Raw genomic sequence first — 21,037 nt, 5'->3', positions numbered from 1 at the left:
GGCCTCTGGTCTGCATGATTTGCATAAACAAAACAGCCAACACCAGGCCACCAACAACAGACAGTCCCCCAGCCCCCTGCTTAAGGCAAAACACCTTGTCAACTGTCTTGGTTGACAAGACGTGGGGGCCTCTGTCTTGAAGACAACGGCCAACTTCTAGCCCCACCTGCCCTCCATCCCTCCCTGACCTCCAGTCAGGACCTAGAATTTTTAAAAAAGCTTTCTCCTGGGGCAGTGGCTGGCTCAGTCAGGAGAGCATCTGACTCTCGGGAGTTTAATTAAAACTTTTGTAAAAATTATTGATTATATAAAATTAAAAGACCTTTCTAATGATAGCCCAGAAACACCAGTCCTTCCTGTTTCCTGCCAGAGCCAGAGATCCAAGGGCCTGGGCAAGCATAACAGATTAGGGAGAGACCAGGTGTTTAAAAATGTGTATCTACACATGTGCGTGCACACACACGTACATACACACATATACACACACACCCTACTACTTAGGTGCAGAGCCCTACAACGATACAAGACCCCAGGACCTAGCCTCTAAACATCCTGCCTGACCCCTGTGACTCCAGACTCCTCTGAAAGTCAGGGCGATGGGGACTGTCACCCAGCAAGGAGACCACTGTCTCCTGGAGCCCCCTGACACCCCACTCGCTGCCCCTTACCAAGGATCTTGCTGATGCTAGAGTTGTGCATGTCTGGGAAGGCTTGGAGGATCTTCCTTCGCTCATCCTTGGCCCACACCATGAAGGCGTTCATGGGCCTCTTGATGTGGCTGCTGTTGCGGGACTCGGGAAAGTGGCGGGAGCCTAGGGGACAGGGCTGAAGTCAGCCAAGCAGGGCAGCTCCTCTAGGGTAAGGAGGCCTCCCAGGCCGGCAGTCATCTCCAACTTTATCACTAGGGGGCGATGGTGGGGCGCCCACCATGGACACCAGCAGAAGACCTCATCAGAGGCCCAGCCAGAAACTGGGGACTGAGAAGGGACAGACACACAAGGGGACTCCAGAGACAGACTATGGGAGAAAAGGCATCAGGGACAGAGACAACCTGACCCTCCCTGGGCCCTGTGGGAATCAGAGGAGAGCCCTCCTCCACACCAGCCCGTCGCCTGAGGCCCTCACCGTCCATGTCGCAGCCCAACATGGCTTCTTCAAGGGGGTGCACGCAACTCTCCTCCAGCCGCTCCTTGGCCGGGGACGTGTCCAGGCTGATGAGGTCCTGGGGTTGACAGAAGAAATCGGCACATCACTCCACTGCCCTCTGCATCACCCCACTGCCTTCCTCACTCACCCCTCCTCTGGTGGCCTCAGACTTGGGTCTTCTGCCCCAGCCGAAGTCTATTGTCAGATCCCTAAGCCCTGGTGCAGGGGAGTGGGGGGCCATACCTTCCGGAAGGGAGCATTGGGAGAGCTCTCTAACGCCCCACTGTGGCCATGCAGCAGCTGCCGAGCGTCCTGAATGGCTTTGGTGACAGCGTCCCCTTCACCGAGGAAGCCTATGGGAGGACAAAGGGCAGCAGAGGGGGTCAACCCTGTCCACACCAAGCTACTCCTGCAAGTTATTCACCTGGTTCAGGGTCCCCTCTTGCCCCCTACACCGCACATCTCCAAGGGGGCACTGTTTACGTTGGCTGTTGCACAGTGTGCCAAAGACTAGAGAACCACTTTCCCTGAAATTGTGCAATTCAGTGGCCTGGATCCCTGATGTGGGGATGCCCGGTCAGATCTGGTGGGGGCCAGTAAGCAGGGGAGCTTCTGAGATGCTAAGTGTGGAAACAAAGGCAGGTCTAACCCATTTTCCAGAAACTATAACCCAGAGAAGGGAAGGACATGCCCAGGGCCAAAGGATGCCCTCCTGGCAGAAAGCTTACCCAGTGGCAGGCTGGGCGGGCTGGCCTGCAGGTCCCGTGTGGGGGCCCCATGGCTTGGGGGGCGGGGTCCACAATTGTTCATCTTCAGGCTGGGGGAGCTGGAGGCACTGGGCAGCTCGGGGGCCTTGGGTTTGGCCGTGAGGTTCAGGGGCTGGGAGGGTTCCTGAGGGAGACCCCAGAGATCAGAGGCTGAGAAAGACACTAATGGAGATCCAGAGGGACAGAGGGGACACGTGGTCACAGTGAAACAGACCAGCATACCGGGGACAGACAAGCAGATGGCAGAACAGGTGAACAAGGACAGAGAAGGGCCCCCACCACCCCCTAGGGAGGCAGCCCCAGCCATCCCACGCAAGGGAGGCTGCCCCAGGCCAGGAGCAGGGTGGAGGGGACAGTACCTGCAGGGGGTGGTGGGCAGCCATGGCCCCAGGCCTCTTCACCACGGGGGCAGGGGGCGTGTGCAGCAGCGGCAGGGGGTAATCCACTATGGAAAAGGCGGCAAGGAGAAAAGTCCTGGATGAGCACAGAACAGCAGACGGCCTGCTTGACGAGGTCCCAGCGGTACCAAGGGGACAGAGGCTCGCAGCCGGCCCAGTTTGCTTCCAGACAAGTCTCTCCCCAGCCCCAGAGTGCCGAAGGCCTCCCATGCCCTCATCCCTGGCTGCCCTGCCCTTCCCAACCCACAAAACCTCAGGTTCCAACCCAGTGGTGAGAGAGGACGGGTATAAGCCAGTGCTCGCTCTACGAGTACTTGTGTTCCGTACCCACTATGTTTGGGGTACAAATGCCGCTCCCCATGTTAGCCCGTCTCCCGCAGTGGCTCATGGTAATCCCTGGCGTGGGGCGTACAACAGGTGCTCGGCCCAGCACCCCAGTGTGCAGAGAAACAGAGACGGGAAGACAAAAGACGGGTTGCCCACATAGCTCAGAAATGGGAACACAGACCCGGGAATCTGGGTCCTCAAGACGCCACAGCCCATCCTTTCCCCTTTACGCAGCCCCCAAACTCTTCATCCTACTGGGCCCACCTCACTCGCCCTCAACCCAGCCCCATGTCAAGGAGCGGACCGTTCTGGTGGAGAGCGGAGCTGTGTACACAAATCACTAAGCCCAAGGCCGGTGAGGATACGGCCCGCGTGGGTAGCATGCCAGAGAACTGGGTTCCAGCGGGGTGGCCGGAGCAGGCTCCTTGGGGCTAGTGGCTGCAGGCGGCCAGGCAGAGGGGAGCAGTGGGCTGAAAGCCAAGTTGGGGGAAAGGAGACTGGCCCAGGATGGGCAACCTTGGGGGTTTGCGGACCTGGGCCATGTAGGGCTCGTGAGCTTGGGAAAGGCACTCCACACTGGGTTTGGAGAAGGGCCCTCTGCTTACTAGGATTCTGGAACCAACAAAGCAGGTGGCAGTCTGGCCAACTGAGGACTTCCACAGCTTACTTCCTGCCTCCCTTGTCCAGAAAGCACGGGGACAGGTGCACCCCAATGCCCCCAGGCCGTGTCCTCCTCACTCTGGCAGCTCTAGTCCTCTGGAGTTACAAACAGGGTTCCATGCTGCTGGCCTGCTCCCCCTTCCTAGTCTCCCTACCTTCCCGGCTGGAAGCTTCCTGAAAGACAGGGCCTAACTTTTTCAGTCCTCTTGTGTCCCCACCCTCCAGGCATGCCTGGTGTAGAATGAAGCAACAGCAGAGTCAGCTACCGGCGAACTGTGCCCATAGTCCACAGGCCTTGGTGGCAGGACCACAGGAACTCACTGGCCTGGTCTTGCACACAGAACAGGGAGGGTGGACCCGAGGGACTCGACTCCTGGGGCAACTATGGGCAATATCCCTGCCCTGTCACCTTTCGCAAGGAATCCATAATCATGGCCTACGAATACCCTGTGTCTCTGTCCGACCACCTCCGCCCGAGTGCAGGCTGTCCAGCTGTCCCTAGAACTTCCTGAGCAGCCCCCCCACAATGGTTCACGCTCCAGATGGTACCCCCCGTCCCTCTCTGCTCCCCGTCACCCACAGTTGGTGTGACAACACACCCTCTATTCAATCGTTCAAGCATATCTGGTTCTACAAAAAATTTCCTCGCCAGCCTGTTCCATGACCACCCCATCACACGCTCCCCTCAACTCCAACCCTGGCCAGCTTCGGGCCTCAGGCTCCAAGGTCTCCGCCTCAGACTGCCCTCGACCCTCAGCTCCCAGCTTCAAACCTAGTTTGAAGGCCCCAGTTCATTTCTGACCTCCTCAGACTGCCCGGTTACGAGCATCTTTCCTCCCTCCCCAGACTGCATATTCCGGGAACTCCAAGTCCGCCCTGATCACCCCATGGCCACCGGACAACACAGCGTCTGACAGGTGGCTGGCGCTCAGTGTTCACCGGATTTCGGTGGTGGGGCAGAAGGGGCACGGTTGGGGAGAGACAAGAGTGAGTTAGGGGGCCACCAGGATGGCTCAGTGGGTTAAAGCCTCTGCCTTTGGCTCAGGTCATAATCTCAGGGTTCTGGGATTGAGCCCCGCATCGGGCTCTCTGCTCAGCAGGGGGTCTGCTTCCTGCTCCCGACCCTGCCTGCCTCTCTGCCTACTTGTAATCTCTGTCAAATATATCAAATCTTTAAAAAAAAAAAAAAAGTCTGAGTTTGGGAAATGCAGACACCTCAGTGAATGTCCGAGATGTTACTACTCTGGTCCAGTAAAGGTACCAGAGTTGGGGAAACTGCACCCAGACCGGCCACACTTGCTTCTTTCTGTCTGCAAAGTACTTCTCAGTGTTGAAGTGCTACGGTGTTTCATTCTCTCAGTGAAGTTCAGAAAGAAGGGATTCTTCTTCCACTAGACAGATCCAAAAGTGAAGCCCAGGAAGGCCACATGGCAAAGGAATGCATGACGGCGGTCCCGGGCTCCTTCCCGAACCTCAGGACAGCCTCTGCTAGTGACCGCACCCCACCCCCACTCACCTGGTTTGCAAGGGATGGGCTGAATAGGCAAGGCCAGTTGGGACTCGGGAGTGACAGGCAGGGGCTGGTGGCTCGGGGGGAAGGCCGGGATCATGACGTAAGGCATGTTGACCTGCTGAGGGCGAAGAAACCCTGTGTGAGTCCCTGCGGGCCCACACAGCTCAGCCCAGGACACGGCGTGGGGGCTAGGGGGGCACATGGTGCCGGCAGGGGGACCCCTGATGTGGGAGGCACAGAGACCCCAGACACTGGAGGCCCGGGATCCGGTACAGGGCCAGTCTTCCAAAGGCTCCAGCAGACCCCATATCCTCTCCTGCTACCCGCCCTCAGCTCAGCCCCAGCTGGGAACGAAGATCGTCCGGCCACTCCCTTAGAACAGAGGAAGGTGACGAGGGTCCGGGGCCAGAGCAGAAATGAGCCCCCTCCTCAGGGTCATGTCTGAGTGATTCCGCTTCATCTGTGCCCCGTCCCTCCCTGTTCCTGGCATGTCCAGGCTGGCATCACCGCCCCCCTCCCCGCCCTCTGGCCACCCCCTTCTTTACCTGGATCTGTTGCTGGAGGAGGTTGATCTTATGTTGCTGCTGAATCAACTGCTGCTGCTGCTTGGCGATCTGACGGCAGGAAAGAGCAGGGGGCCATCAGCCCCAGCCCGGCGCCCGGCAACCCCGCACGTACCGTGCCCTGGACAGGGCAGGCGGCAGGCAGCCCCCTTCACAGGCCTTCCCCCTCTCCACGAGCTCACTCCTCCCTCAGAGGCCACGGCGGGAGGTGGGGCAGGAAGCAGCCAGCTGCCCTCACACAGAGCCCTGCCGGCCCCCTCTGCTCCCCGGGCCCCCACAGGGCTGGTCCAGAGGGCAGCTCTGGGACTCCTAGGGGACTCCTGCCCCCAGCCTCGGGCTGCACTAGCCAGGGTTGCCCCCAGTGTGCTTCCCTCCAGGCCCTGATAGCCTCCCCCTCCCCCAGCCAGCCAGCCAGACACCACCCAGGACCTACCTGCTCCTGCTGCTGCCGGGCCAGCTCCATCTGCTGCTGCTGCTTCTCGAACAGCATGGCGGCCATGTTCTTCTGCTCGGAGTGCGCCGTCAGGAGCTGGTCCCGCAGCGTGGACAGCTGGTGGATCATGACCAGGAGCTGGAGCTCCTTCTCGGCCAGGCTCTCCTGGGTCCCTGCTCCACGAGGAAACAACCACTGGTGAGAAATGTTGTTTTTCTGGCCATCTGCCCACCCATGCGCCCTCCCACACACCTGAGGTTCACTGGGCAATTGCTTCCCAGGTCCCTGTTAGGGGCTAAGTGACAGAGGACGGAGACACGATCCTTGCTCTGGAGGGGGCTTGCTTGCAGTCAGACAACCACCTGCCCCAGAAGGTTCCCACCCACAGCCACTGCTTCCAGCCCCTGGAAATGCCGGCCGTGGGACTTCTCAGTCTCGCATCACTTCTTGGCGGTTCCCGAGTGCCCCAAGCCGCAGGATCAGTGTGGGTAACTATCCCACAGGAGGGGCCAGCGGGACTTGCCACTCAGGCCTTGGAATAAGACGCAGGAGGCACGCGGAAACCCGGGGTTCAAATTCCCACTTGAACTGATCCTGTCTGGGGGCTCTTAGACAAGTAACCGACTTCTCTGTGCTTTGGATTTTTTAATCTACAGATGAGCACAAGAACGGTCCCTTCACAAGGGTGCCGTGGGGCTAGGATAATGAAGGTAAGGCTTAGTCCAGAATCTGGCACATGGTTCTTGCCCAGTAAGGGCCACTGCTTCCTGCCCTCCAGCTGAGTTCATGACGGATGCCACCGGGCCAAGCTGCGGACCACTCGCCTCAGAATCACTCAGGGAACCTTCGACAAATACACACGCCCAGGTCCCCAGCCCCTATAGTTCTCATTCAGCAGGTGGAGTGGAGTCTGGGCATCCATACGCTCTTCAAACTCCCCTGGGGTTGTGACCGACCACACTGGGGAAAGTAGCCATGCTCAGGAACCAAGCAGCAGCCCTTGGATTTACTTAGTGAGGTCCTGGTGGCCCAGAATTAATTTTTAGCAGTGAAAGGGCACGTCCAGCTCATCTGATCCGGGAAGTGGCAGTGACCTGCCGGGGGTCACAAGGGTTCCTTTAAGAGTCCAAATCCATACTCAAGGACCACGATTCCCACCAGGCCTCGCCTGCCAGAGAGGCCAGATGGAATACTCAGTTCCCAGAGGAGGGATGGTGCTGACCCCCAAGGCCAGGCAGGAGGGGACCCCGAGACCCCCCCCCCCGAATAGCCCTATAGGCCCAGATTGCGTGGCCAGGCTGGGAGGAGGGAAAGGGTTTAGATACCCTCCCCTGTCTACCCACATGGGCCTTCACCTTTGACATCTTTGGTTTCCACAGAGCTCCTTCCCAGAAACCTCTCCTTCCAGTCACTGGACAGTAGCTTCTCAATAGCTGGCACGACTAGAAGATACGAAAGGGATGAAGAACAGCATTCCCAGCACCACCCCCATGCCCGCCTCCAACCAGGGCAGCTGTCTTACCCTGCTTTATTCCCCACCCTCCCAAGATTTTATTTGAGAGAGAGAGAGAGAGAGCACGAGCAGGGGGGAGCAGCAGAGGAAGCAGCAGACTCCTTACTGAGGAGGAAGCCTGAGGGCTTCAATTCTAAGACCCCGCCGAGATCATGACCCGAGCCAAAGTCAGATGCTTCACAGACCAAGCCACCTAGGTGCCCCTAGACATCCTACCTTCTTTTAAATGTTGGTTGAAGTCCAGCTTCTCCTGGCTTCCAGAGGGAGCCTCAGAAGCTCCCAGTCTCTTGGGTTCCGGGGACCCATTGCTCTCAGGGGAGCTGCAGTCCTACAACACACACTGAATGTCACTGTCACCCTCAAGAGAAGGGGGCAGACTGCAGGGGGAACCGAGCAGCCCTGGGACGTGCACTCCCTCTCCTCCACCACCACCCCCACCCCACCCCCACCCCCGCCGCCAGGCCCTCTCTCCCCACCTTCCCAACCCTCCCTCTGGCTTTGCCCCATATAGTGAAGGCAGAAAAGGTTTGCAGACCAGAGATCAGGATTTCAGGCCTGGCTCAGTGACTCACGAGGCGCTTGATCTCACATGAGACTCTGAACTTCTCTGAACCTGACTTACTTCCCTCTTCTGAAAACAGAACTATAAATACCTCCCCTGTCAGGGCTGTTGCGGGATCAAGGACGCAAATGCACGTGAACGAGGCTCACTGCTGCAGTCCGAGTGGCCAGCGAGCTCGTCTTCATGACTCCCTTGCACACAGCCACACCTGCGCCTGGTCGGGGACCCCACCTCACCCTCCTTAGGGCATCACCACCCCCAACTCTGCTCGGCGGAGTCCCCTCGGTTCTTTAAGGCCCACCTCGAGGCCCTACTCCTCCAAGAAGTCTTCCTCAGCACTATCCTGGACTCCCAACTCCTCCCACAGACCCCTCCAGGCTGGATCCCTCCTCAGGGCCCTAAAATTCTCATTTTCATTCATTTGGTTTTAATTACACATTCCCCCTTTTTATAGCTCTTGCACAGAATCAGGAATTTTAAGGATTCCAAGAACCCTCCCTGCTCATGTAGTTCAGAATGCTTTCATCTTAAGGATGGGGGACTGGATGGTCTTTAATGGCAGCTGATCTCAGGCTCAGGTAATGAGGCTGATTTTCTATCATATGGTAGGTAAACCTCGAGCAGATGTATCCTGTCTCTCCAATGAGTCCTCAGAGGTGGGGACTGGTCACACATGGGTGAGCAGTTAGTACCAGGGGAGCAAGGGCGAGACCGCTGGGACAGATGGCCTGACTTAGCAGCCATTCCCCACCCACTGAAGTCTTGCCCCCGCGACAGATGTTCTGCCTCCCGTCTGCCCAGCTAGGGGAGTGGGCGCCCACCCTGCCTCAAGGAGAGGCTGGGGATGGCACATGGGTGTGGGCTCAAAGGCAAGGCAGGGACACTGACCCAGGAGCCCCAGGGAAAGTGCCAGGCACCTGGGCTGGAGCTTGGGAGTCAACAGCATCCTGGGGAGCCCGGGCTGGGTCTCCCGGCTGAGGTTCAGCTGCGGCGGCCGAGCCCTGGAGGGCCTCATGGCAGGGCTCCTTCTTCCCTTCCGACTTGACGGTACAGTTCACCATGGTGCCAACGCCATCCGGGGCCAGCTGGGCAGAGCCCGGGCTCCTCATGGACATCCTGAGGGAGGAGGAGCAGAGGGAAACCGATGGTGGACTCAGCCACTCCAGCCTCGCCCAGCGCAAGCTTCCGTTTGGAACCCACAGTGGAAAAAAATCAGTAAAGAGTCTTCAGTCCTGCGCTTTTCTTAAATAGGAAGGTCTGCAGTCAATCGGGCCAGGCCTCAGCAGGCCCTGCCTGTTGCCTTGTTGGAGCTGGTTGGCGGGATGGTCCACCAAAGGAGGGGAGAGATGATCAACTGGCAGTTTCTGAGCCCACCAAAGTGAAAACTGTGTGTGTGTGTTAATTAGCTGACAAAATTTTTTTTAAGTCACAAGACATCTCATAATCTGGATTTGAATGGCTTTTGAAGTTGGTCTAGGGCGACGATGGGCTGGAATTAAGTAGCAGGTGCCCTCCATGGACAGGCCAGTTTTCCTCAGTCCCTACCACTCCCTACTGCCCCCCACAAAAGAGGAACCAAGTGTTAACTACCCCATACACACATTTATCCCTTTTTTCAAGATAAAAGTGAGCTATTTTTATATCCATATATCTACCAAAAGTGGGGAAATAAACTTAGAGATGTAAGGCTTGAAGAAAAATACTTTCCTTTCTCTAGCCAGAGTCTCTCCTTTAGAGTCTCTCTCATGGGCCCCTGTAGGCATCTGCAATGCCTCCCATAAGCAGCCTCTGCACCCACTGCTCCCATCACTGCCTCCCCTGTGCTACCCCCCTACCCCCGACACACACCAGGAACAGCTCAGCAAAGGATCCCGGGGAGCGATGCCGGTGGTCATGCCAGGCTCAGCCAAAGCAGCAGAGGCCACCCAGTGCACTTGCTCCAAGGTCACAGTGACAAGACCAGTGGGGACACCCAGCAGCAGCAAGTTCCAGGTACCCGTAGGTCCTACACTCTCTATGGGACCTTGGGAAAGTTACTGAACCTCACCACACCCATTTCCTCATCTGTAAAATGGGCGGTTCTGAGGACTAGGCAATGCTAAAATGCATCCGTTCGGGACGTTGCATGGCCCTTGTTAAGCACCCCATGTTGAGACACCGCAGAAATGAAGTCCCTACAAGGGACCCACAGTCTGCGCGGGCCCGGGGGCTGTGTGGGAGTTAGTCATGGGTCACCCGCAAATCAGAAACTGGGGGCAGAGCAGGAAACTACTGTAACAAACTCTACAGTGATTCGACACCCACTAGTTTGAGAAGCACTGTTAAATAGAAATTTTAAGAATTTCTGCACGGGCATTATATTTTTAGGAGGTGAGTGTTAAGGCACAGATCGGATATAGCAAAACATTCCTTCAAACTGAATTGCAGGTGTAGAACCCTATAGGGCGTCAACTCTGTAAAACAAAATGTTTCCTGGAACAGAGACGTGAGGCTACATGCTGGATGCAGACGTCCCATGTGGGGTTTTATAGTTTTATATTAAACAATTACAGTTGAGTTAGGTGTATTTGATTCGATGCCGTCTCAGAGCAAACTTCTCAAGCCACTTTCAAAGGGCGGGGTGCCCTGGGGACCAACATGGAACCCAGGACCAGGGGAAGCAGAGCTGGGCAGACCCAACCCTAAGAACCCCGGCTTGGGAGAAAAGGTTCCGGGATCCGGCTCCACGGTCCGGCCCCGGGGTCCCCTGTCACCACGCAGGGGCCTGGCCAGTGTCCAGGAAGCGGGCGGCTCGGCCCATCCGGGCACAGGGAGGGGCGCCCAGCCAGGGCCCCGGGCAGAGATGAGGGGGGTGGGGGGCGGGGCGGGCGGGGAGGGGGGTATTATCCCGAAGCTGAGGGCAGCAATTACATAACAAACAAACCCCGGGCTCAAGCTGTGAATTAATCAAACCGCTGAAAATAAAACCTTCCTCTCAGGAACTTCAGACAAAAGAAATGAAAACAACCAGGCCGGCTGGAAAATAAAAGGCAGCGGGGCTGAAAGGGGGGACAAAAGGAAACCAGACAATAGGGTGTTGGACAAAGGCAATAAAGCCAAAGGAAGTGTGACAGGCGAACAATGCCGGCCTGTGGGCTTGTGATCCCTGGCAGCTCCACGGCCTCGTCCCACACCCACCGCTCTGCCGGGCGTGGGCAGGCCACCAGCTCACCTCCTCGCGCCCCACTCGGGTCCTAAGGGGGTTTCGCCTCCATCCTGTCCCACCAGCTCCTACCTCCAAGCCTTTCTCCCACTGCAGCCCAGAGACCCCGGGGGGCACAGCTGGGCACGTGGGCACACGGGGACAGGAGTGGTCTGCAGGCCTCGAGGCCTCGGTGGTTCTGGCACTGCGCGCCCCCCACAGCAAAAGGCTGGGCCCAAGGTGAAGGCAGAGGTGATTAACAGCCCTAATTAACTCTAGGACTGCACTGCCCACCACCTGCGGCCACAGCGCTCACAACCCGGCCAGTACCCGTGCAAATGGGGGTGTAACCTACAGCCCGGTTTCCGAGGCTTAGGATGAAAACCAGAACGTAACCTAGCTCATGAATAAATGGCTATTGATTCTATGTTGAAATTATTATGTTTTGGATACATGGAATTAAATGAAATTGTTTTCACTTGTTTCTTTTAACACTTCTTAATGTGGTTACTGGAGAATTTAAAATTACGCACGAGGCTCGATTGTTATTTCTACTGGAAAGTGCTGCATTAGGACATCTCCCTTGGAGCGCCGATGCCCTTTTTAACCCACACTTAGCCCCCAAGAGTACCCCAGCTGGATACTGGGCTTTATCTTTATGTTGGAGAGCTTGGTTCATCCTGGTCTCTGGCACAGCCTCTGCTGCCAACAAAGAAAAGGACTCCCAGTGACCAGCCAAGCTGGCCTGGAGGCGTCCATCTGTTCACCAGGACGTGGTGCCCACCAAGTAACCCTGCCAGGTCCTACTGCCCAGACAAGGTCCCTTCCACTTCTACAGGTGTCTGCCTCAACTTTGGGCCCTGGGCACTGGCTCTCCGCTGGTCTCTCGGGACCCATTTGTTGATGGAGAATCAACAGCCCAGACCTGATTGGCTCCTCCCAGAGTCTCGTGTTCTGTGGGGAGAGGGTCCTTGGGCAGTTTCTTCCCTCCCTCTCGAGGAGTTCCTGGAGCACAGGCCTGCTCAATGAGTGGTCCCTTTCCCAGCCCACAGACACGAGAGGCCCTCAGAGAGGATCAGCACCAAGCTCTGGACCCAAACCATCCCGCTCTCATTTCTCCCAGCGCAGAGCGAAAGCTGTAGGTGATAAAACTAAATAAGGAGAGAAAAAAACCAGGTGACGGGTATGGAGTCGATGTGCGGTCCCTCTGCTACTCGGCAGCTAAGCGGAACAGGCTCTAGCTGTAGGACAAGGGGACTTGGGGGATGGTGGGTGGTTAGTGGAACAGGCTTTGGAGCTCCCCAACCTGGGGTTCTGCCACCAGCTGACGTGTGTGACCTTAAGCAAGTCACTTAGCTGAGCTTCTCCTATCTCCTTATTTGTGTAATGGATATAAGAAACCCCTTTCTCACTAGTGCCCATGAAGATTAACAGAGGGTAGCCATCAAGTTGTCATAGAGCCCAGGATGCTCCTAGAATCAGGTGGTTGAGAGAAAAGGGCTGAAACAGACCTGCACACATCTAAAAGCCAACTCTGCCCAAATTGCTGTGCCATCTTGAGCAAGTGACTTCACCTCTCTGAACTCATTTCCTCCTCAGAAAAATAATACCCAATCTGAAGCAATGAGCCTCTCCCTAACACTCCAGACTTTATAAGATGTGTCTGTTTTACCTTCTTAGGATACCCTAAACTTGGCCTTTGGGGTACTTAGCACAGTGGTAAGAGACCTTTACATGCTTCGTTCATTTCTGCCCGGCCCAGTAGCAGGAGAACCCGCTCCCCACCCCCCACCCCAGGGCACTGTTTCGGCTCATCACAGTGGCCCCCGAGTCTAGCACAGAAGGTGCCCAACAGTCATACACAATCAGAGTAGAATCCAGTTCGGCAAAACAGCACAAGGCAGATGTGAACACGTAAGCAAAGTGACCGCGATCACAAGTCTTCCCCAACGTATGATGAGGTTAAGTCCCAGTAAACCCATCGTGAGTTGAAAATATCGTTAAGTCAAACCTGCTTGTACTCCACCTAACCCAGTGAACGGCGCGGGCTTTCGCCTAGCCCACCCCGAACGCGAACACTTATAGCTAGCCTACAGTTGGCAAGATCAGCTATACCAAGCCTACTGTATAATAAAGTGCTGAGTATCTCGTGTAGCTTACTGATACTGTACTGAACGCAGACGACAGGCCCAGAAGCACTGTGAGTGTGTCTCGTGGTTGCCCGGGAGGCCACCGTTGCGGGACATCACGAGGGAGCATCGTAACCACCAGCGCCGGAAAAGATCAAAACTCCAAGTATGGTTTCTACGGAACGTGTATGGCTTCCTAATCATCGTAGAGTCGAAAAACTGTACGTTGAAGCACCATCCGTCAGACCGTCTGGGTTACTATGTACCAGAGGCTGCTCTCTGCGGTGCAGTGCCCACCCCCGGCTCTCCTCAGCTGCCTCCTCCATCTGACGGCTTCCCGGGAGCGACTTAAACCCCCCCAGCACCAAAGCCAGTCCAATCCCCTTTGCCTCTACCTTGGGACAGGGGAGAACCACTTCTCACACCTTTTGGAGCCTACTGGAGTTTCTCCCTGAAGTCTCTTCTTTTCCAGAGACTAAAAAAACCCTCCCATTCCTTTACCCCTTCCTCAAAAAGCACACTCCATGCTTCCCTTACCCACGTGGTTTCTCAGGAGGTTTTTAGATCAGCAGCTACACCTGCCCCTCTCTCCAGAGGCCTAGAAACCCAAGGATCCCGGGCACACAGGAGCTCTGAGTTACCAGGTTCCCCCAGGTCCCGGTCAGAGGCCACAAGCCCACACGTGTGGTCACACTGGGGTCAGCCGCCCAGCCAGGCAGAAGTGCTCCTGGGAACCCAGTCCCCTCCCTCCTCCCCAGCCTTACCTGCATTTTATAAATGGAGAGACTGAGGCACAGGGAGGACCAGTTTCAACCATCCTTCTTCGGAGCTAGCAGCAGAGCACGGGGGACTGGGGTACAGATCAGCACCCCTGCTCTGCCCACCCTTCCCTTCTAGGGCACCCACTCCCCAGGCCCCCCGCCACCTTCCCTCTTGGCCTTCTCTCTCACCTGAGTATCTGTAAGAGGCGAAGGCCTCACAGGGGGAGATGGTTCAGGCCATCCTCAACCCAAGGGGGCAGACACAGCCTTGAGTCTGTGAGCTGGTGGCAGAGAGGTCCCCCTCCCCCCAAACCCAGGGCCCAATGCTCCACAGGGCCAGCGGCTTGGAGCAAGGCTCTTATAGGGCAAAGCTGACGGCAGGTGCCAGTCCTCTCTCTTTTTCTCCTCCCCTCTCCTCTCCTGGGCCCTCAGACCCCCACCCACAGGCGCACGCGCACAGGCCCCCTTCTATCCAAAACAAATCACCAGCCGCTTCCTCTCCCAATCCGCCAACGACCTGGCCCAGCTGGACTGGAATCAAAGGAGTTTTCACCCTTTAGCCCTTCCTCCCTCCATAACGACAGCCCCCTCCCCGCCAAAATATCTAGATGCAGATAAAGATAGAGATAAATTCTAGTCATCAGAGCATGACGGGTGACTCAGACCCAGGGGTACAGGAAGACAGCCTGAACACACAGGCAGACCCCCCGAGAAGGGCCATGACCACACTTCCCCATGGCGCCCACACCAAGCCTAGACTCTACTGCAGGCTCCCACTCCCTGGCTCGCTGAGTGGGTGGTGCCAAAGGGCACCGCCATGAGAGAGCGAGCCCACGGCAGGGGTGGGGCAGGGCCCGAGTCCCAGGGGAATGTCACTTCCTCTCAAAGCCCCCGAGAGTGGTGAGCCTCAGGCAGCCCTGAACAATAGCCCGAGGTGTGGGTGCCCAGAACGGTGCCCCCAGTGCCACATCCTGCCATTCTTCTCCCAGGCCGCACCCTGCCACCCTTCCTGGCTACGCCCGATCCTATCTCTGATGTTTACTCAGTGCTGGGAGCTGGGCCGGCTGCAGGCTTGGGGAAAAGCTTTCCGGGAGGCCCCCTTCACCCTCTCCAGCCTCTGCGGGTCCCAGACGTACCCGATCCGGGGCATGCACTGGTCTGGTCTAGCCCAATTCAGGAGACGGCCATGGCCAATACCCCTCACCTGTGCTGGGCAGGCCAAGGTGGTATTCACCCAGCAGGCAGCAGATACCGACCAGTGCAAAAACTCCATGAGCTCCCGAGCGCCTGCCCTCGAGCCTGTGAGAGCCGGCAGCTTCCCCCCGTAACCCCTGGCCCAGAAGCCCAGATCCGGCCTGAGTTCCACCGACTGCCAGTCTGCGCTGCACCCCAGGCCAAGGGCACAGCGGACTGAAGGAGCCAGGGAGAGACTGGAGCTGTGATGGTCCTATCCATGGCCCCATGTGGTCGTCTTAGGTCTCTGAAGCACCTGAGTCTTGTCCCAGGCCAGGAACTTCCAGGAAAAGACAGAGGGGACAGAATGCAAGTGCTGCTGGGGCTCCCAGTGGGATGCTTGCCTGCCCCACCGTCCTGGGGAAAACAGAGAAAGTTTACCAGGTGTTTCCTGGAGTCCCTTCTCTGGGGGCCCTCCTGCCTTTAGGGCTGCGTATTGTCTCCAGCCCACCCACAGGGATAGGGGACCCCTGCAGTGCTGTTCTTGTCTCCCAGTGACCAGGTCGAAGCCCATGTCCTGGACAGGGGAATGTGTCTGATCTTCTGCACCAGCCAGGTCCCACCCAGGGCCAGCAGACAGCAGAAATGCAGCCGAGGCGGACTGGCTTGTCAGAGGCCTCCCTTTGGGGATAACCCCGAATGTGAACCAAAGGAAGAGGGGGCCAAAAGAGCATTCAAGGGCAGAGCACTCGTTTGGCTGATGGGCACCGAGTGAGGGGGCTCACCGTGCATTTCCTCCATCCTCCCCGAGGCTGTGCGGAGGGGCACCTGAAGCCAGGCCTCCGTGATGCCCAAAGTGAGGCCTTTTCTCACAGGCCAGTAGGCCATCAGTCTCCCTCTGCCCCAGACACCAGGACCCAGTCCAGTACAGACAGATATGCTGCCCTCCCCACTCACAGGATTCTAGTTGGTTTTGACTCAAGTCATGGCCAAGAAGAATTACCCAAAGAAATCAGGGCTCCTTTGAGGACTTGGGAGAAATGACTCGACCTCTCAGAAACTTCGTTTCTTCATGTGTAAACGGAGATCCCAATACCTACTTTGATTAGAAGCCAGCAGATACTCAAGAGAACCTGGCACAGAACAGAAGCTCAGCAAAGGCAGGAGGGAGAGGCCTAAAGCAGAAAAGCGTTCCCCGCCGTCCCCCACCATGCTGCCTCCCTCCCCGGCCGGCCTGGAAGGTCCCAGGCTCTCGGGTCCCCAGCTCTCCAGGACACAGGACAGCGCGGGCGCCCCTCTGGCGTTGCTGGGAAGTGGACTAGCCCAGCCAAAAGAAAAGAGTCTTTGTGGCCACCCGGACCTGTCTGAAGCCTGGCTCTACTGCGTACTCCTGGCTGCTAGCTGTGGGACCACGGGAGGTGTCCGTTTCTGCATCTCTGAACTGGGACATAACTATCTTATAGAATTATTCAGAGGACCCAATGTGATGTTTGTAAAAAGAAAAAAAAAAGGTTTGCTACCTGAACACTCTCCATCACCCTTTGGGGAAGCCACCCCCACCTGTGCGTAGCCAAACATGCAGAAGACCCGCCACCCGAAAGGACAGTGCAGCGTGTCACCCTCCTCCCCCTCCATCTGCCCCCTGTAGGTCTCCCTCCCTTCGGCCCCATCTCACCACCCAGCCCGAGCTGTCCCTAGCTACCCTGGAGTCTCCCCTGGCTGATGCCTGCCCTGAGTCAGCATCCAGGCCCCACACGGTGCAGACAAGCTGAAAGAGTCCCACATTTGTCAAGGAAACCCCATGTCCCCGCCCTTCCCCAGCCTACGACCCAGCAGCTCTGCAGCACTGAAGAGCTCCCTCATTTCCTCCGGAGCCCAGGCAGGGGAAGGGTTGTTCCCATGCACCCCTGCAGGGGCACAGGGGCAAGTGGCACCAGCCGGAACACAACCGGGTTCACCCACCAGGCTGGATGGAGTCTCATCTGGGCCAGGAATTCCCCCTACCGGCGCCGGGCTGGGCTGGGCTGGGCTGGGCTGCGCAGCTCTCAGCTCTTGCTTGATGTTGAGTCTAAGCCACATGGACAAGAACCATGGTACATGGTGGCCTGAAGGCTTGGAGCCCCAGGCAGTCGGTTCAAACCCTAGCATCCCTCTCACTTGTGGCCAAATCAGGCCAATCACTCCACTCTCAAAGCCCACTACTTTGCTTACTAGGAGAGTAGACTAGGAGTATGTAACCCCTAGCGTGCTGGCAAGGGGTAAGGAGGGGATACGGGGACAGCAAGGCCAACCACTGCCTGAGCAGCCTCATCGGGGTCTGCAGCTGGATCTGCAGCTGGAGCCAGGGCTGGACGCACCCAGCTCCCGCGGCTCCACGGAGGCACCCAGCATACCCGAGACCTAACCTCTTCACACCTAGGATTCTCCATCTGTCAAGAGCGCCAGCAATTCCCAGCCCCCATGGCTGCTGGAGAATTAGTAAGTCACGTACAGGAGCGGCCCCCAGCAGGCTCACTCGGAAGAGCATACAACTCTTGATCTTGAGGTCATGCGTTTGAGCCCCACGATGGGTGTCGAGATGACTTAAAAAATGAAGTCTTAAAAAAAACTAAGTCGTGAATACAAAATACTCAGCAGGATACAAAATATTTCATCCTGCTCCTGGCTGAACGAATGAATGAATGAATGAATGAGCGAGCGCCCAGGAAACCTCTGCCAGGCAGTGCTCAGCCCAAACCAGCACAGGTCTCAAGCACACTTCTTAAAAGCATTTCAAGTATCAGCTTCCACATGGCCATAAACCCAGCGCCCCCTCTCCAAGTGGGCACCCGCACATTGCCTCCTGGGATCCCCAAGGGCTCAGGAAAGATAACTGATCCTCTTCCTTCTTCCTGCCTCAGTCACTCACTGCAGGGCAGGGAAATGGGTCCGTGATCGAGACCGACAGTTGGAGCAAGAAAGAGGATTCCGTCAACACCGGTCACCAGGAAGGCCACCGGGCAGTGTTGACAGGGAGACAGCCGTGAACCCAGAGGCCCGCATGCAAATAACCAGCCAATCTACTTCAGCCTCAGCCTCTCCTCCCTGGGATGGGCCTCAAGCAAGGCTCCACAGAATGTACACCCTGAGAGAAGGTCTGGGGGCTTCCAGGGCAGCTCAAGCATCGAGCTCCCCAGCTCGAGCAGACAATGGAGCAATAAGGCGCCCGCAGCCCTGCAGTGGTCAGGGAGAAGGCCCGCAAGCTCGACCCCGACACACCAGCCTCACCTTTGTGCACTGGCTCAGGTCTGCAGCTTCCCCCATTGCCTCCCTTTCCCCCACTCCAGGCTTCGGGTGGGAAGCCACCTGTGCCTGGGGTAAACCTAATCACCACCATCTCCCCCAAGACAAGCTCACTCATCGGAAACCCCAATTCAGCAGCGCCTGCTCAAGCAGCATTCATTCTGCAGGCAACAAAGTGTTTCGTTCTTTTTCTCTGCAAAGGCCCTGTTTCCTCTCCCATTATCTACCCCATCGGCAGCCAAGCCTGCCACAAAGGCAAGATTTCTTCTTTCTTTTTGTTACTTTCGTGGTCCCCTTCCTTTTTGGGTGGCTGTCCTTTCTCGGCTTTGGCTCCTTTTCAAAAGGGCAGGGAAGCAAGGGGAGGTGAGGGGTAGGATAGTGAGTCTCTGGTTTCATCTAAAGTTCTCATCAAATGATCCCCCACATAGCAGCCTGCATCCCAGTCTGCCTTTGGAAACTGAAGCAGAACCACCCCGACCAAAGAGTCAGAGCTGGCCAAGGGGTGGGAAGAGGTGGGATTCTGGGAAGGATACTGATATCTGGAGCTCACGATGTCAACAATAAAATAATAAGGGGGATATTCAAAATATCTGGTAAGTGACGGGGACTGACCCATTAGATGGGACTCTGGGGGCAATCAGGGGAGCTGGCAGATGCCAGCCACCATCAACCGGCTGACACGCTGGTGTGATCTGCGAGAGCCCCTCCGATCCTAGCTACCGCTTACTGAGCCGCTGCTGTGTGCCCGGCCCTGCTGCAGACACCTTCACTTATATGAATTCCTTAAGTCTTTACAGTAACCATCTGGGGTATACCCATTTTACAGATGGAGAAACTGAGGGACAGAGGTGATCTGCACTCAGCAGTCCGGTGTCAGAAACCAACTCTCAGAGAACAGGAAGCGAGCAGACAACATGCTAAGTAAGTGTCATCTTTGGGGATGAGCCCTTCTAACTCTTCCAACACTCCTGTGAGAGAGTTACTATTATAATCTGTTTTACTGATGAGGCGACAGAGGCTTAAGGAGTTTTAAGCAACTGCCCGAGCAATGAGTCTTCTCTGCTGCTGCCCTGCCTGAGGTTTCAGGAGCCCCCGAAAGTCATCTCCTGGAGCCGGAACTGCCGGTCCTCCAGTCCCAACTTCCGCTGTTTCCAAGATGGGGGTCAAGGGACGCAGGCAATTTCTAGTTCAGCTGATGGGAGAAAAGTCGAAGGCAAACCTGGGGCTGATGAAGCCCCGGTTTCACGAGTTTGCAGGCCTCCCCCACTCCTGCCAGCTGCACCACCGGGGCCGCCCAGTACAGCCTCCCCAAACCACTTGCAGACTAAAACAATTCAAAGCCAGTGTCCTACCTGGTGTCTTCCAAGGGAACGGGCAGTAGCACTCGGAAAGTCACGGGGCCGCTCCAGCCTGAGCTCCCTTACAGTCACCGCTTCTTTGTTCGCCAGCCATCTCTCCCGGCCACCTATCCCCACGCCTCCACACCTGCTCCCTTCGCTTCCCATTCATGCCTGACTCCGCGGCATGGAGCAGAACTGTGTGCTCCGTGGTCCCGCAACACATCCGCCGAGTGAGTGACTGCACTCATTATTATTACTTTCTTATCATGTTTCCCTGAATGTAAAAGGAATGTGTGCTCATTGTAGGACATCCGCAAAACTGAGGATAACACAGAAAAATGTGAAAGCCACCCGTTTCCCATCAACCCGGAGGTGGCCACTGATGAGAATTCCGCAGATTTCCATCAAATCTTTTTTCTATGCATAGTTTTCTTTTCCCCTATTGAGCTCATAAGCAAGTTTTATACTACGCTCACCCCTACTTAATAGTCTATCCGAGGGAGTTTTCATGTTCCTAAACATCAGAAATTATTGGAAGCGCTTTACAAGGTCAGCTGTAATGTCTGCACATCCCCTCCGTGACGGCACCATAATCTTTGCGCTCAGTGCACAGGATTGAAATGGTCCAGTTCTTGAGGAGTTTCTTTTTGCTGTTGTTGTTGTTTTGTTTTTGTTTTTTGTTTTTTTTTTTTTAAGATTTTATTTATTTATTTGACAGACAAGTAGGCAGAGAGGCAATTGAGGAGTTTCTTATTACTGAAACCTCTTCACCCTCAAGGTCATGCACCCTCCAGACACCTCCGGTGGGTCACAGCCATTCCATTCCTGTGACAGATGAGAAGGTAAGAACCCTGACAACCAGTGAAAAGAGCAAAGCACAAGGGCTTCACCTGCCTCCTCTTCGCCAGCCGAGGACAGAGTAGCAAAGGAAGTACAAGATAGAGGGTGGAGGCCAAATGGGGCCCCGGAAGCTTGGGTCCAGAGTCTGACTGCTCCCGCTACGGGTAGAGCCTGTCTCTGCATTTCTCAGGGCCTTGACTTTCCATAAAAAGATGGGAAAACTACAATGAAATAACACTTCGCACCTGCCATGATGAATTTTTTTATTTTTTTTAAGATCTTATCTATTTATATGACAGAGAGAGAGAAAGCACACAAGCAGGGGGAGCAGCAGAGGGAGAAGTGCTCCCTGCTGAGCAGAGAGCCAGATGTGGAACCCGATCCCAGGACCCTAGGACCATGACCTGAGCCCAAGGCAGATGCTTAACCAACTGAGCCACCCATGTGCC

General features: G+C 56.3%; 1 protein-coding gene across 10 annotated transcripts in view; it reads right to left on the bottom strand.

The window, feature by feature from the left end:
• Positions 1-21,037, bottom strand: part of SOX13 (SRY-box transcription factor 13) — a 44,875-nt gene that overhangs the window by 2,996 nt on the left and 20,842 nt on the right. For 6 of the 10 annotated variants that reach the window (XM_045081046.1, XM_045081042.1, XM_045081043.1 and 3 more), the window contains 11 exons: positions 8,800-8,998; positions 7,537-7,648; positions 7,151-7,249; positions 5,808-5,980; positions 5,357-5,425; positions 4,815-4,929; positions 2,273-2,358; positions 1,875-2,037; positions 1,390-1,499; positions 1,126-1,222; positions 669-812 (listed from right to left, as the gene is read on the bottom strand). In XM_045081046.1, coding sequence (XP_044936981.1) covers positions 669-812; positions 1,126-1,222; positions 1,390-1,499; positions 1,875-2,037; positions 2,273-2,358; positions 4,815-4,929; positions 5,357-5,425; positions 5,808-5,980; positions 7,151-7,249; positions 7,537-7,648; positions 8,800-8,997 — 1,366 coding nt within the window. In that variant the 5' untranslated portion in view covers position 8,998. Of the gene's footprint in view, positions 1-668; positions 813-1,125; positions 1,223-1,389; positions 1,500-1,874; positions 2,038-2,272; positions 2,359-4,814; positions 4,930-5,356; positions 5,426-5,807; positions 5,981-7,150; positions 7,250-7,536; positions 7,649-8,799; positions 8,999-14,142; positions 20,823-21,037 lie in introns of those variants that run through there. The other 4 variants (XM_045081044.1, XM_045081039.1, XM_004756377.3 and 1 more) reach the window with 4 other exon arrangements.

This window comes from Mustela putorius, unplaced genomic scaffold (assembly GCF_011764305.1).
Source record: "Mustela putorius furo isolate JIRA1106 unplaced genomic scaffold, ASM1176430v1.1 tig00000508_pilon_pilon_pilon, whole genome shotgun sequence".
Taxonomy (NCBI): Eukaryota; Metazoa; Chordata; class Mammalia; order Carnivora; family Mustelidae; genus Mustela; species Mustela putorius.
This window is presented reverse-complemented; position numbering and strand designations above follow the sequence as displayed.